General features: G+C 36.8%; 1 protein-coding gene across 1 annotated transcript in view; it reads left to right on the top strand.

Moving 5' to 3' along the window:
* LOC123558245 (uncharacterized) overlaps positions 1-10,729 on the top strand; it is a 29,115-nt gene extending 18,386 nt beyond the window's left edge. The window contains exons 9-14 of the mRNA XM_053544501.1: positions 256-322; positions 944-1,771; positions 2,344-2,536; positions 3,899-3,979; positions 4,958-5,044; positions 8,811-10,729. Coding sequence (XP_053400476.1) covers positions 256-322; positions 944-1,771; positions 2,344-2,536; positions 3,899-3,979; positions 4,958-5,044; positions 8,811-9,449 — 1,895 coding nt within the window. The 3' untranslated portion in view covers positions 9,450-10,729. The remainder of the gene's footprint in view (positions 1-255; positions 323-943; positions 1,772-2,343; positions 2,537-3,898; positions 3,980-4,957; positions 5,045-8,810) is intronic.
* The last annotated feature ends 4,809 nt before the right edge of the window (positions 10,730-15,538 follow it).

Below are 15,538 nucleotides of genomic sequence, written 5' to 3'. Positions count from 1 at the left end.
GCGATGACGTTAAAATTGTAGCAACAAAGAAAGAGCGTTTCTAAATTCTATCTACTGTTTTAGATTAAGGGCATATTAGAATAGAAATAATTTATAGCAAAACCGTGTTTTAACACTATTTATACACTCAGGCGGTAAAACGTAGTACAAATAATTTCACTCGGGCTGCACCTTCGGATATTATTACGCCCGACGTATAACAAATAGTGATAAAACACCCGTTTGTTATAAATTATTTCTTAAATATATTCATAGGTGTGTTTTTTCAATTGAAGATCGAGAGTGGACACCATAATATAATATTTTCTCCACGAGCGAAAATGTAAATTTTGATGTCACGACTAATCACGGGTGTAACATATATAGGTCTATATATCTATCTGTAACAACACATTTTGTTTTTATTCTATGTATTTAGAATGGTTTTAATTAAATCTACCCATTTTACCCGCGCAATGTCACGTGCATTGCGTCATGACGGCACAACGCTACCGTTATTTTGTTGTCTCAAACAAAATGTCATACACTACTATCAGTTCTCATTCATAAATTGAGGATATTACATGAATATCTTTTCATATTGAATATATTAAACGAGTTGAACAAAACAATGAAATACGAAACTCTGTTTTTTTTTACTTTTTATCTACGTTTACTAATAATTTAAAAAAAAAAATGAGATTTTAGTGATCATGTTTTGAGCAAAGGGCATTTATTGCATTGTCTATAGATAAAAACAATCTGCTAGAGTAACCTCCCACCTATAATGAAGAAGTATTGCTTGTAAACAGAGATAGAATTCACTAGAATCACCTCTGATTACATTTTATTTCAGATTTTCGATATAAAACATTGCACATATTTTATCACAATTAGCTCTAAGAGTCTCAAATGGTAGATAAATTTGTTGAATCAGTAATGTTTTTTTTTTTTTTTTTTTCAGTCAGGTATCCCATGGCAACTCTGGCCGATGGGCATATCCACGAGATTCAGACGAGTTGGCCGAAACGTCTGGGAGTAATCTGCAGCAGCCCACACAAGTATCTGAAAATCGCCGAGGAATAAACCGTGACGTAGATGACAAACAACGACCAAAAGTTGACAAATTTAACCAACTTACAGATGCAGTTGAAAATCTAGGGCCTCTACTAGAATCGTTCAGGGAGGAACAAAAGCTTAAAGAACAAAAAATTCAGCAGTTATTGGATGAGAATGATTGGCTTAAGGCACAAAAATCGAAAGCACAAACTTATGAAAATCAAACTACATCAGGTATCGGTATACTCCATGAGAATATGGTACTTAAGGATCAGTTAAACGAAAAAGATACTTTGTTAAAAGAGGAACAGGCAAAGCTACAGGAGCTGCTAAGGGAGAAAGATTCAATACGAGCACAGCAAACGGAGATGCAAAACTTCGGAAATAATGCTACTACACCTACAAACTTACTTGCTGAAAATACATCATTAAAAACACAGTTGGAAGAAAAAACAAATTTATTGCAAAGAAATGAATCTGCTTACAACAAGTTGTACTCTGAATACACTGATTTGCAATCCAATATGAACACTTTAGAAAAAGAACTGACACGAATTAAAGCAAATATGGATATCTATAAGAACAGCCTTGAGGAAGAGCGGAAAAGGAAAGCTCTTATTTTAGAAGAGATGAAAGGTTTGAAAATACAAAGAGACGAATGCCAAAAGATCAAAGACACGCTACAAAAGGACAAGATAAAGCTTGAAGCTGAAGTTACAGAATCTAAGAAACGGTAAATGAAAACTTGGTTACCTGATATACATAAGTGCTCTACCGTCTTTCAAAGCTAGTAAGTACAGAACCTACACAGTTATTAAACCTGTCTTAGTGGTCACTTGCACTGAGCAGCCATTTGCCCTAAGTAGTAAGTTTTTGTTCTAATTTCAACGTGTCTTAAGCAGTCATCTGCCTTCAGCAGCCGGTCTGTGTCTCCTCCTTGGCTGACTGTTTAATACAGGTTCGACTGTAAAATCATTACGTACATCACAGGGAAGTTCCCGTTTTCATCGACTCCTTTGGTAAGTATTTGTAGGGAAAAAAAACGACAGAAATTTCCTGAATTATGAAAATGTGGAAACCCTTTCTTGCTTCTTACTTTACTGGACTGAGAAAAAAAATGTTAGGTAATGTCATTTCGACGCGGTTTAAATATATTTCCTGGAAGCGGGATACAAATCCTCATGAGTTTATAGATTATTGAACGTGAAAAGAATTAAATATATAATCCAAGTGCATAAAAGCGTAGTAAAATACATTCAAAAGCAATTATTTTAAAGAAAGTGAATATAAGAATTTATTTTGCAGTTTGAGTCGCATGATGGGGAACAAACTTTCGGACAACAACCCTGATATAGCGGATCTAAGCGATAAAAATAGGCCTACTAAACTTGCTGAGAAATACTCAGAACTTTATGACAACGAATGGACAGATGCATTTGAAGTTGTTGGTGGTAGCGACGAAATCACAGGAATCAATATGCTTTTGAAACTACTGCAGGTATTTTATGTCTTAGCCACCGATGTAGTAATTTTAATCATCGGACGAATGCACATTACACAATGCAGTTAAAGCCAAAATATGTAAATGTCGGTTTATTTTCTTTTCATTCCTAAACCCATGTTGGCACTCGGACTACGCCCTTGTGTAATATTAAACACTTACTGAACGGCAATGGCGGACTTAAAAAGGTTATTAGCACGATTAAACCCATATTACATGAGGGCGTAGCGAGAGTGCCAATATAAGGTTTAGGGGAGCTAATCGACATTGTCATTTAATGAGCTCTCGTTATATACCTAAACACAATAACGATTACTCGATTGCTTGAATCAGTTAATCAAATAAAATATCGACGTTAACGAATCTTTTCTTCTCGACGACACGAGGTAAATTGACGTCAAAAATGACGTCACTTATCCATGGCGGTCTAAAAAACCGGTTTTGTTACCTAAGTATCAACGAGTAGTAACAAGTCAATGTTTACCCTATTGATTGCTGCATTATTACATAGATTCTATCATAATTGATCTTAAAGTTCGTAAACAGAAATAACGTCACGACGTTTCATTGAGGCAAAACAATCTACAGTCCAGTCTTAGTTTATCTAGATCTAATGCGTTTACGTCATGTATTTTTCGTGAAATGAACTTTTTTAGTCCAAACCTATACTGTAATTAAGAGACACAGTACAACAGTAAAGGCATTTGATTTTTATGCAGTTGGTTGTAAAAAATAAAATAAGAACTCATTATGAATCGAATGGTATTTTTCTTGCGTCGGTACGGGTATAAACCAAATTTGGACTTCTTTCAAAGCCATGAATCGCTCTCTGTTTTTAGCTAATAACCACTTCAGACCCGCAATTGTTGTATGCTTCTCGAGTCGCTGCTTGGTTTAAAATTATTTATTCCCAACAATATTCATAATTATATTTATATACTAACATTACAAGAACTGTTGATAGAACGGATTAGAACGAAAGACAAGTTCTTCTTCTAGCCGCCGCTTCGTCCGTCCGTCCATTCCAAAATTTTATTCCGGAGTATTTCTCAGCAACCACTGTTTGAATTTAGCGAAACTTCATAGGGTGCTTCACTATCAAGAGGAGTTGTCCATATTATCTTCGTGTTTCGGTCGAATGATTTTTACAGAGTTATAGCCCTTTGATTATTCAACAATAGTGTACTATAGTACAGTTCTTGTCCGGAGTATTTCTCAGCAACTACTGGTTTGAATTTAGGATGCTTCACCCTCAAGAAGTGCGCATTCTTTCTCCATTATCCATTGGAATGATTTTTAATAAGATATTGCCCTTTGATTACTCTGCGTGTATAATATACTTCATAGTTTCTTTAACAGGATGTGAATAGTTTCTGTAGCAATTTAGCAGAAACCCACACAGCCGAGATCAGAACAGCCGTCTTGATGTCATATAATAAGGTATGTGGAAAACCTTAGCTAGATCAATTATATGAAGTTTAATTTAAGTAGATTTTATCATGAACATAAATTTGATTAGCCTTTACGTCCTTCCAAACTTCCAAAAATTTGTTTGTAAAGCATGTACTTGCGGAAAGACCGTTCTTCTTGAAATTTAAACAGCGATCTCAAGTCTTTGTAGTTTTATGATCTTTAGCTAGACTGTACCTTTTTATTTGTCCAGTAAATATCCGCTTTGAGTTCTACCGTATGGAACGTTAATTGCCAAGTGACAAATGAAAAACATTAAATGCCAATTACTTAATGCTAAATGCCAACTACTAAATGTATTATGCCACATACTAAATGCTATATGTCAGACAGCTAATGATTATTGCCAAACATTTTCTGTGTACTTTAAAACGTTTAGAAAGAAAGATTTTCAAAGCTTAAAGGATACATTCTTCCACTGATTTATTTAAGCATTTGACATATATTGTTTTCGCACTTGACAATTAGCAATTTTCATTTGACAAATGGCGTTTGATAGTCATTATTTGACACTATATGAGTATAGATTACGATGCATTAAAATCATAACCAAATACTGTATCTTAAATACTAAATTTGATCAGATGTAATAAATTACTGTATAGATTATAAACACAACTTAATCGTTGATTCCTTCACTTTTTTTAATAAGAGTTATCCTCTACTGATCATGTGTCTTTATTATTATTATTATTAGAATGTGAATCTCATGTTTATGTTATGTACTTACTGAAAATTTAATAATAAACTTGAAACTTGAGTATAAGCATCTGGCAAATAGTATTTTACACTAACTACTTGGAATTTAGCAATTAGCATAACGCACCGATCTTCCATACATAATTATGCGGTCTCAGTGGCAGAGTGCTGAAAAAATGCTTACAGGCGAACGACTGTAACAAGTAAGAGTACCCGTAACTTAAGCAAGTTTATCTTTTACCTTTGTAGAAGAAACAACCGTCACAATACTTCAGTAAACTGTTGAAGGACTTCAGAAAGGTTACTGCAGAAGAGGCAACAGAAAGAGTACTAGAGGTTAACTAATAAGTATTCTTTTTCTTTCATTTCATATTGTTACACTTGACCGAGCGCGATATCGTCTTTTGCAACAAGTAATTGTTATGTACATGTACTGTGCAAAATACCAGTTAAAGAAACACTGACTTTGACATGATTTAAATTCTAGACCATCATGCACTGTCATAATAGTATGCATACAACGTTGAAATGATTACTATCAAACATTTTCTCGAGATATACTTGTCAGCTACCTCTATATTTTACCCCATTATAAGTGATAACTACGGTGGTATGTTTAGGACATGCAATTATTTTTTTAGGATTAAATTATCTGGAGCGATCAACATCTTATCTCGTGCGCACGACATCTTATCTTGAGCGATCAACATCTTATCTCGAGCGATCACCATATTATCTTGAGCGATCAACATCTTATTTCGTGCGCATGACATCTTATCTTGAGCGATCAACATCTTATCTCGTGCGCACGACATCTTATCTTGAGCGATCAACATATTATCTTGAGCGATCAACATATTATCTTGAGCGATCAACATCTTATCTCGAGCGATCAACATATTATCTTGAGCGATCAACATCTTATTTCGTACGCACGACAACTTATCTTGAGCGATCAACATCTTATCTTGAGCGATCAACATATTATCTTGAGCGATCAACATCTTATCTCGTGCGCACGACATCTTATCTTGAGCGATCAACATATTATCTTGAGCGATCAACATCTTATTTCGTGCGCACGACATCTTGTCTTGAGCGATCAACATCTTATCTCGAGCGATCAGCATCTTATCTCGAGCGATCAACATATTATCTCGAGCGATCAACATCTTATCTTGAGCGATCAACATCTTATCTCGTGCGCACGACATCTTATCTTGAGCGATCAACATATTATTTTGAGCGATCAACATCTTATTTCGTGCGCACGACATCTTATCTTGAGCGATCAGCATCTTTTCTCGAGTGATCAACATATTATCTTGAGCGATCAACATATTATCTTGAGCGATCAACATCTTTTCTCGGTCATCTTATCAATATCTATTAAGGACCTTTGTGTGAATTCAGATCATTAGTAAAACATACGGCTGCCACCGTTTTTGTTTTTATTTAGATTATACTTATAACCGTTTCACATGTTTGCAGGGTTAGACATTTAAATACGGAAACTGATAAAACAGGCAGCAAAAAATCAGTGATGATGCAAATAAATAAATTTAAGTCCTTGACAAAAAAAAATAGTATGTAGGCTTCGCTATGGATGCCCTGGAGGGACAATTGATTCCCGTACTTCCCACTTCTGACTTCTAACTTTTGCACTTCTCACTTCCAACTTCTTGACTTCCTACTTCTAACTTCCACACTTCTGACTTCTAACTTCCGCACTTCTCACTTCCAACTTCCCGACTTTCGACTTCTGATTTCCAACTTCCACACTTCTTACTTCTGACTTTTTACTTCTTACTTCCTTCTTCTAACTTTCGCACTTTTGACTTCTAACTTCCGCACTTCTGACTTCCAGCTTCCTGACTTCATACTTCCGACTTCCAACTTCCACACTTCTTACTTCCGACTTCCAAAAAAAAGGAAAGTTGGCAGTCAGAAGTGCGGAAGTTGGAAGTCGGAAGTCAGGAAGTTAGAAGTCAAAAGTGTGGAAGTTAGAAATCAGAAGTGCGATAGTTAGAAGAGGGAAGTAAGAAGTCAGGAAGTCGGAAGTAAGAAGTGTGGAAGTTGGAAATCAGAAGTCGAAAGGCAGGAAGTTAGAAGTAGGAAGTGCGGAAGTTAGAAGAGGGAAGTAAGAAGTCAAAAAGTCGGAAGTAAGAAGTGTGGAAGTTGGAAATCAGAAGTCGAAAGTCTGGAAGTTAGAAGTGCGGAAGTTAGAAGTCAGAAGTGCGGAAGTTAGAAGAAGGAAGTAAGAAGTCAAGAAGTCGGAAGTAAGAAGTGTGGAAGTTGGAAATCAGAAGTCGCAAGTCAGGAAGTTGGAAGTCAGAAGTGTGGAAGTTAGAAGTCAGAAAGGCGGAAGTTAGAAGTAGGAAGTAGGAAGTCAAGAAGTTGGAAGTGAGATGTGCAAAAGTTAGAAGTCAGAAGTGGGAAGTACGGAAATCAATTGTCCCTCCAGGGCTTCCATACTTCGCCCATATATTAAACGATTTTCCTTGTTTTCCCTTAATTCATACATGCAACTTTTTTGCGCGAATTTATCAGTCGAACTGAAATTTGTTGCTGTTATAACATGCAGTATGCATCATTGGTTATGTTCATTTTATTTTGAAGATAGGATGACCAATTATATGCATTGCTTTCCCAATTGATGTGATAAACTTGTACATGTACTTATGGGAAGTTTAAATAACAGCGGAATAGGCGGGACCCTAATTAACAACTTGTCCGTATGTTTTACTGATGACCTAAATGCACACACAAAGGGCCTTAATATATATAAATAAGATGTCGTGCGCTCGAGATAAGATGTTGATCGCACAAGATAAGATGTTGATGGCTCAAGATAATATGTTGATCGCTCGAGATAATATGTTGATTGATCGATCGAGATAAGATGTTGATCGCTCAAGATAATATGTTGATCGCTCAAGATAATATGTTGATCGCTCGAGATAAGATGTTGATCGCTCAAGATAATATGTTGATCGCTCAAGATGATATGAGCCGCGCCATGAGAAAACCAACATAGTGGGTGTGCGACCAGCATGGATCCAGACCAGCCTGCGCATCCACACAGTCTGGTCAGGCTCCATGCTGTTCGCTTTTAAAGCCTATTGGAATTGGAGAAACTGTTAGCGAACAGCATGGAGCCTGACCAGACTGCGCGGATGCGCAGGCTGGTCTGGATCCATGCTGGTCGCAAAGCCACTATGTTGGTTTTCTCATGGCGCGGCTCATATGTTGATCGCTCGAGATAAGATGTCGTGCGCACAAGATAAGATGTCGATCGCTCAAGATAATATGCTGATCGCTCAAGATAAGATGTTGATCGCTCGAGATAAGATGTTGATCGCTCGAGATAAGATGTTGATCGCTCGAGATAAGATGTTGTGCGCACAAGATAATATGTTGATCGCTCGAGATAAGATGTCGTGCGCACGAGATAAGATGTTGATTGCTCAAGATAATATGTTGATCGCTCAAGATGATATGTTGATCGCTCGAGATAAGATGTCGTGCGCACGAGATAAAATGTTGATCGCTCAAGATAATATGGTGATCGCTCAAGATAATATCTTGATCGCTCGAGATAAGATGTTGTGCGCACAAGATAATATGTTGATCGCTCGAGATAAGATGTCGTGCGCACGAGATAAGATGTTGATCGCTCAAGATAAGATGTCGTGCGCACGAGATAATTTAATCTTAAAAAAAATAACATATGTCCTAAACATACCACCGTAGATAACTGATCCTTCGGTAGTAAGGCGTAAAAAATGTATGTTTCTGGTATCCCGATCTACCCTCAGTTTTTTTGCCAGACCCTAAACGTTTTTATGGCCTTGGAGAATTTTTTTATCAGTTTTTGACACTTGAAAAAAAATGCAAAACTGCATTTTTATGCTTTAGACATAGCCAGTGATGTTGAAATTTAAAAGAAAAATCAAATAAAAAAAAAATACCGGCCTACCTACCCTAATTTGATTGTTTGGTAAAATCTGGTGAAGATTTTCATTTATGATTTCACAAGCCACTGAAAATGTATTATCATTCTTACAACGAAGAATTAACCAGGTTTACTTTCATGTTTCAGATTTATATTGAAAACCTTCAGTCGATGGACGCAGCTGCGTATCGTTTAGCACAACATGAAAATGTACAGCCCTTTTTGCGGGAATGTGTGGAGCTTTGTTGGCTGATGTCAGTACAAGATCCTCCGATAGTAATCGGATATCACAAGAATCAAAATAGGACAGAGAAATTTGATACTGCAGTATTCAAACCATATACACAGACCGGTGTCTATTTCGATTACCTTGTCTGGCCTCCCCTTTACCTGCACGAGAATGGTCCATTACTTGCTAAAGGTGTTGCACAGGCACGTGGAAATAAATTGCCGAGTGAAATCGCTTCAAAGTTGAAATCTGGTTCACGCCTAAGCGCTGGTCCTGGTACAGCTGTTCCTGTTGCTACTGCTTTAAATGACCAAAGGACATCAACACCCTCGCAGGAAATGTCTAGAAGCTATAATCAGAAGTCTTCCAAATTAAATAAAAACAACTTCAGCCGAACGATCACTGGAGGAAGCGGTTTCTATGACAACAATTTCTCTTCAAACATACCGCAATCTGAGCACCAACATTCTGACACAAGCGTGACATCATTTGATCAAGCTGCTGCACCGGTTGATAAGGGTTTGCTTGAAAAGAGCTTCGGGGACACCCTTGTTTAACACATTTAAATAGAATATGTCCTCCTCCGAGGTCAAACTTGCTTTAAAAAGAGGTAGGGAGAAAGGCTTTGTATGTGCAAAATATTGATTTGAACATTCACGTTATATAATGTTGTCTATTAAGAATATAAACAAATTTTATTTCAAAGGAAACCTTAACAATATATGTTACTGTAGTTTTATTGCCAAAACAAAACATAATGAATCTGAAATTATATAGCTAATTATTTTTATAAGCCTTTTGCTTAAATGCTGTTATTGTTAATTCAATACCATACGTAATCTTTATGAAATGAGCCGTGCCATGAGAAAACCAACATAGTGGGTATGCGACCAGCATGGATCCAGACCAGCCTGCGCATCCGCGCAGTCTGGTCAGGCTCCATGCTGTTCGCTTTTAAAGCCTATTGGAATTGGAGAAACTATTAGCGAACAGCATGGATCCTGACCAGACTGCGCGGATGCGCAGGCTGGTCTGGATCCATGCTGGTCGCATACCCACTATGTTGGTTTTCCCGTGGCACGGCTCAAATATTTCTCATCATATACATCATTAATAGTAACAACCAAATAATGTCTCTAACCTTTAGCCTGCTGGTGGCAAGTGATTCTGAATAGAATATATAGAATAATTCAAGAATAGCCTGCACATCAATCTGTCTGCACTGTTCTCTATCCAGTCAGTAACTTTTATATGAATACCTCGTCTAATAATTAATGGTATTTCCCAAACTGAATGATGGGCCTGTCCATTTTAGAAATTTAGCTGGCTAAAGGCTAACTAAACATACCTTATGTGGAATTCATTCAAGAATACACTCCATCGCATGCTGTATAAAGTTACCTATTGTCAAATTTCCTCTATTTAGATTTATTAATTATTCGAAGATAACAAAAACCAGGGATTTCTATGAACAGCAATGTCACATCATTACAAATGAAAGGTCTTGTAATTAGCATGTTTATGTTGAAATCTATTTACCATACTTTCCATGACAAAATCTGTATAAGTGACAAAAATCGAAATAACAAAATATTTTATTAACCTTCAAATAGTTGTTTTTTGTAACTTTTCACTATTTCAAGAGTTACAATGTTTTAAGTAAGTGATCGCTTTTAGAGACGTGACGCTAATAACGTCATGAAAGCAAAATGATGACGTGCATGGAGTGTTTATTTCATGTCATATATATGACAAATTATACATAGCACTTCTTTGACATCATAGGTTTGAATTTTGAGAGACAATTTACTGAATAAAACAATATGTTTTTGTTTCACCATGAATGAATCTTTTATATATAAACCTCTGTATTCTAATGGTATGCAGATATTTTTGGAAATTCTGTTGTCATGGCAACACAACTATTATTAATTTGTAAAATATGGTAGAATTTAAAATATCTTAGATGATTGAATTACAGTTTTTATTATGTTAGTTTCTAGGTTCTGCATACACTAAAACAGCAATTAGTTTCTTTTATTCTAATTTATTTATTATGCAGAAAGTGTACATTCTCACATATCTCTATTTGAACTCGGGATTTTGACGAACATCTGATGGATGAGAATGTAAATGTATCATATTACTGATACTAGCATTTTCATGGAATGACCAAACTATTTTAATTACCCTTTTTACTTACAGGCAACCTAATAAAACTTGAATATTATATCCACAATGAGATTCATGACGGATTTTTGTAGAAACAATAGTATCAAAATGGACTGGAGATTTTCTAATAAGTGCTATATTATAAAAGAATCTTAATTCCCTCTGTTTATTTATTTGTTGGTTTTTCTTTTTTAAACATACACAATCTGGAAAATTACATTCACATGAATTTTACTATACTACTTTGTCGTGTCTGCATGAGATCATGGCTACTTCGTTTTTGAAAGACCGTGATGAGGCAAAGCAGTGACTTTAGCAAAACATACAATTTACTTACATACATGTATCAAATGGAAATACTATTTATAACTAGATGTCCACGGGCAACATGTCGAGCCCGGCAGCTGTCTAAAATTACTTTTAACCCCCAAGTGTGACCTTGACCTCTGAGATAGGAACCCAATTATTGCGCACGACACTCCGTCTCATAGAGGCTAACATTTACGACAAGGAAAAAAGATTGCTCCATACCTGGCCTGGATAAGCTGTAAAATGACATTTAGCTCCTGTGACCTTGACTTTTGAGATAGGAACCTGGGGTTTGCACTTGACACTCCATCTCATTGAGTTAAACATTCATGCCAAGTATAAACAAGATTCCTCAATGCATGTCAAAGTTATGGGACGGACAAGATCTGACATGATCTTTGATCTCCAACTGTGACCTTGACCTTTGGGATTGGAACCTGAGGTTTGCGCATGATACTCCATCTTACTCAGGTAAACATTCATACCAAATACACAAACTCCCTGCATGTAGAAGTTATGGTCCAGACAAACAAATCCGCATGGACGCACGTATGCATGCACTGACGCACGAACATACACCGAACAGCCATTTGGACATATATATGTCCTCGCTTCCGCAAGCAGACTTTAACAATGTTTAGTAGAATTGCTTTAAAATGGAACCCGTGGAACTCCTTTGTAGAATTACTTAAGAATAGGTTTAAATTGACCAACGTTTTTAACACTATTGGTAACACATTATTAAGAACAAGAAATATAAGCTGCTGGTTGACCTTATTTTACAAACCTATAAGAGAAATCTGGAACAACAAAATTGAGCCGTGCCATGAGAAAACCAACATAGTGGGTTTGCGACCAGCATGGATCCAGACCAGCCTGCGCATCCGCGCAGTCTGGGCAGGATCCTTGCTGTTCGCTTTCAAAGCCTATTGCAATTAGAGAAATGGTAAGCGAACAGCATGGATCCTGACCAGACTGCGCGGATGCGCAGGCTGGTCTGAATCCATGCTGGTCGCAAACCCACTATGTTGGTTTCATCATGGCACGGCTCATATGTTTTTAATTCACCTATTACGATATAGTGCTAGACTTACTTACAAGCTTCGTGTTCATATTCAAACTTTCAAATCTGATTACAACGGTTTATTTGGAATTGAGTCAAATATCAAGCGGTGCAGTGTTAAATAATGAAACAAGAGGGCCATGAAGGCCCTGTATCGCTCACCTGACCTATTGACCTAAAGATCATCAAGATTAACATTCTGGCCAAGTTTCATTAAGATTATGGTCATAAATGTGGCCTCTAAAGTGTTAACTAGCTTTTCCTTTGATTTGACCCCGTGACCTAGTGTCTGACTCGACATGACCCAGATTCGAACTTGACCTAAAGATCATCAAGTGTAACATTCTGACTAAGTTTCACAAAGATACAGTCATAAATGTGGCCTCTAGAGTGTTAAAAAGCTTTTCCTTTGACTTTATCTGGTTGACCTAGTTTTTGACCCCAGATGACCCAATATCAAACACGTCCAAGATTTTATTGAGGGTAACAATCTGACCAAGTTTCATTAAGATTGGGCCAAAATTGTGACCTCTAAGAGTGTTAACAAGCTTTTCCTTTGATTTGACCTGGTGACCTAGTTTTTGACTCAAGATGACCCAATATCGAACTCGTCCAAGATTTTATTGAGGGTAACATTCTGACCAAGTTTCATTAAGATTGGGCCAAAAATGTGACCTCTAGAGTGTTAATAGTCAAATTGTTGACGACGGACGGACAGACGACGGACACAGGGCGATCCCAAAAGCTCACCTTTGAGCACTTCGTGCTCAGGTGAGCTAAAAAGTCTTCGAGCACGAAAAGCCAGACGGCGAATTCCGGTATTTTTCCCGAGGTGTAAGATGACTGACGTATTACGAACTACATACATGTAGCAGATTTATCTAAAAATTTATAGTTTACATGTATTTTATAAACTTATACCTATAGTTCCTCTTTGTTCCTTATAAATGTAGTTCTCGATTAAAAAAAACGTAAGTTTATTAAAAATACGTGACTTTATACTGCAAGTGACAAAAACAAACCGGAACTAACATTGTTATTTGTCTTTGAAACGTTTTGACGTCTTTCCTGTTTACGGACGTTGGTTTCTCGCACCTTGTTTAAATAGGTTGGTCTTAGTGTTTGATTTTGTTTGTTTGTTTTGGGTTTAACGCCGTTTTTCAACAGTATTTCAGTCATGTAACGGCGGGCAGTTAACCTAACCAGTGTTCCTGGATTCTGTACCAGTACAGACCTGTTCTCTGCAAGTAACTGCCAACTTCCCCACAAGAAGCAGAGGTGGAGGACTAATGATTTCAGACACATTGTCGTTTATCAAACAGTCACGGAGAACATACGCCCAGCCCGAGGATCGAACTCACGACCCCGCGATCCGTAGACCGACGCTCTACCTACTGAGCTAAGCGGGCGGGTCGTCTAAGTGTTTGAGGTGTTTGATTTCATTTTTTACTATTATTTGTTTATTATGGTACGCAAGAAAAAAATTCTATCACTGACTGTAGGTACAGATGGGAATATCCAGCTCTCGGGTAACTGTTTACGCGATAAGTCGGCAGAGCCTCGTTACCGCCTTGAACAGTTACCATCGTGGCTGGATATTCCAATCTGTACCTACAGCCAGTGAAATAATCTGATATTAATTAATGGGAGATTAGCAAGTCAAGTAGCATATAAACTAATGCTGTGGCTGAATACGCTGTCCAAAAATAACCTTCACTATTGTAATTTCTATTCATATTTCTTTCTATTAATTTCACTCTTTCTTTTTATTGTATTAGTACATCCCATCCTTTCCAACACTCAAATAGATAAAAGTTCTGTAGATTTTTCTCCAGCATTCACTGCTTTCTGCAAGCTTGTAAGACATGCAACTTTACTGGGTTAAAAATTATCTTATTTTTTTAAAAGGGATATAATTCATAACTATATAATATTCTTCATACACACATAATTACAACAAGTTACCACACTTCCTAAAAGTTGAGTACGATTACATTTCCATTTCCATGTCTTTTCAAGGATATAACTGCCTTACCATGCAACCAGAAAACAGATTGTACAGGTAAAATGGTCATTGAGTTTATAATATGCTTTTCCCAGTTAAGATATGTAAGATAAAATCAACTTTCTTGAATTAATAAAATTAAGACAGTCACTGTGTTCAGTTACTTGCTCATAAATGAAAAATAGATATGGAGGGGAAATATAAAACTACAACATATCGTTTCCTGAAATTTTCAGCTTATACGATGTGAAAAAGTAGGACTTGTGCAAGAACATTGAAGTGAACTTATATATGAAAAAGTGTTAGGGTTGGGACAAAAATAAGAATGCCCTGATGGTGGGTTGAGTAGAAACACAGCCATATCTGAAATATTAGTGCAAACAATAAGTCATAAGGAACATAATGAGTCAGATAGGGAAAATAAGCCCCGCCTCCTTGCGGCCATGTTTTTTACCGAAACAAAATGGCTTAGGCAATTTTGGTAGAGGGTCATCTAGAGAACATATCTACAAAATATTTTTGACATCCGGCGAATAGTTTCTGAAAAGAATATTTTCAAAGTTTCCTCTTAGGTTGGCATGGCAACGGGAGTTCTGCATGGAATTAAATTCTTTGGGCAATTTTCAAAGGGGACCCCCCAAGGTACATACCTGTTAAGTTTGGTCTAAATCTGCCGAGTGGTTCTGAAGAAGAATTTTTTTTTACAAATTGTTGACACACGGCGCATGACGGACGACGGACATTGAGAGGTCACAAAAGCTCACCTTGAGCCTTTAAGGCTCATGTGAGCTAAAATTCTTTAAGTCTTTACTAGGTACTGGTATGTAAAAATACAACTTAACCAGGGAGCCAAGATGGCCCTAGGTCTCTTACCTCAGAAACATACCATAACAGTGTAAACATGTTTGACCTAGTGATTTCATGGAAACAAATAATCTGGCCAATTGTGATTAAGATTGGGCCAAAAATGTGATCTCTTGAGTTTTAACAAGTATTTTCTTACATATGACCTTGTGACATAGTTTTTTACCTCAGATAACCCATATTCAAACTTGACCTAGATTTCATCAAGGCAATCATTCTGACAAAATTTATGA

This window comes from Mercenaria mercenaria, chromosome 5 (genome assembly GCF_021730395.1).
Source record: "Mercenaria mercenaria strain notata chromosome 5, MADL_Memer_1, whole genome shotgun sequence".
NCBI lineage: Eukaryota > Metazoa > Mollusca > Bivalvia > Venerida > Veneridae > Mercenaria > Mercenaria mercenaria.
This window is presented reverse-complemented; position numbering and strand designations above follow the sequence as displayed.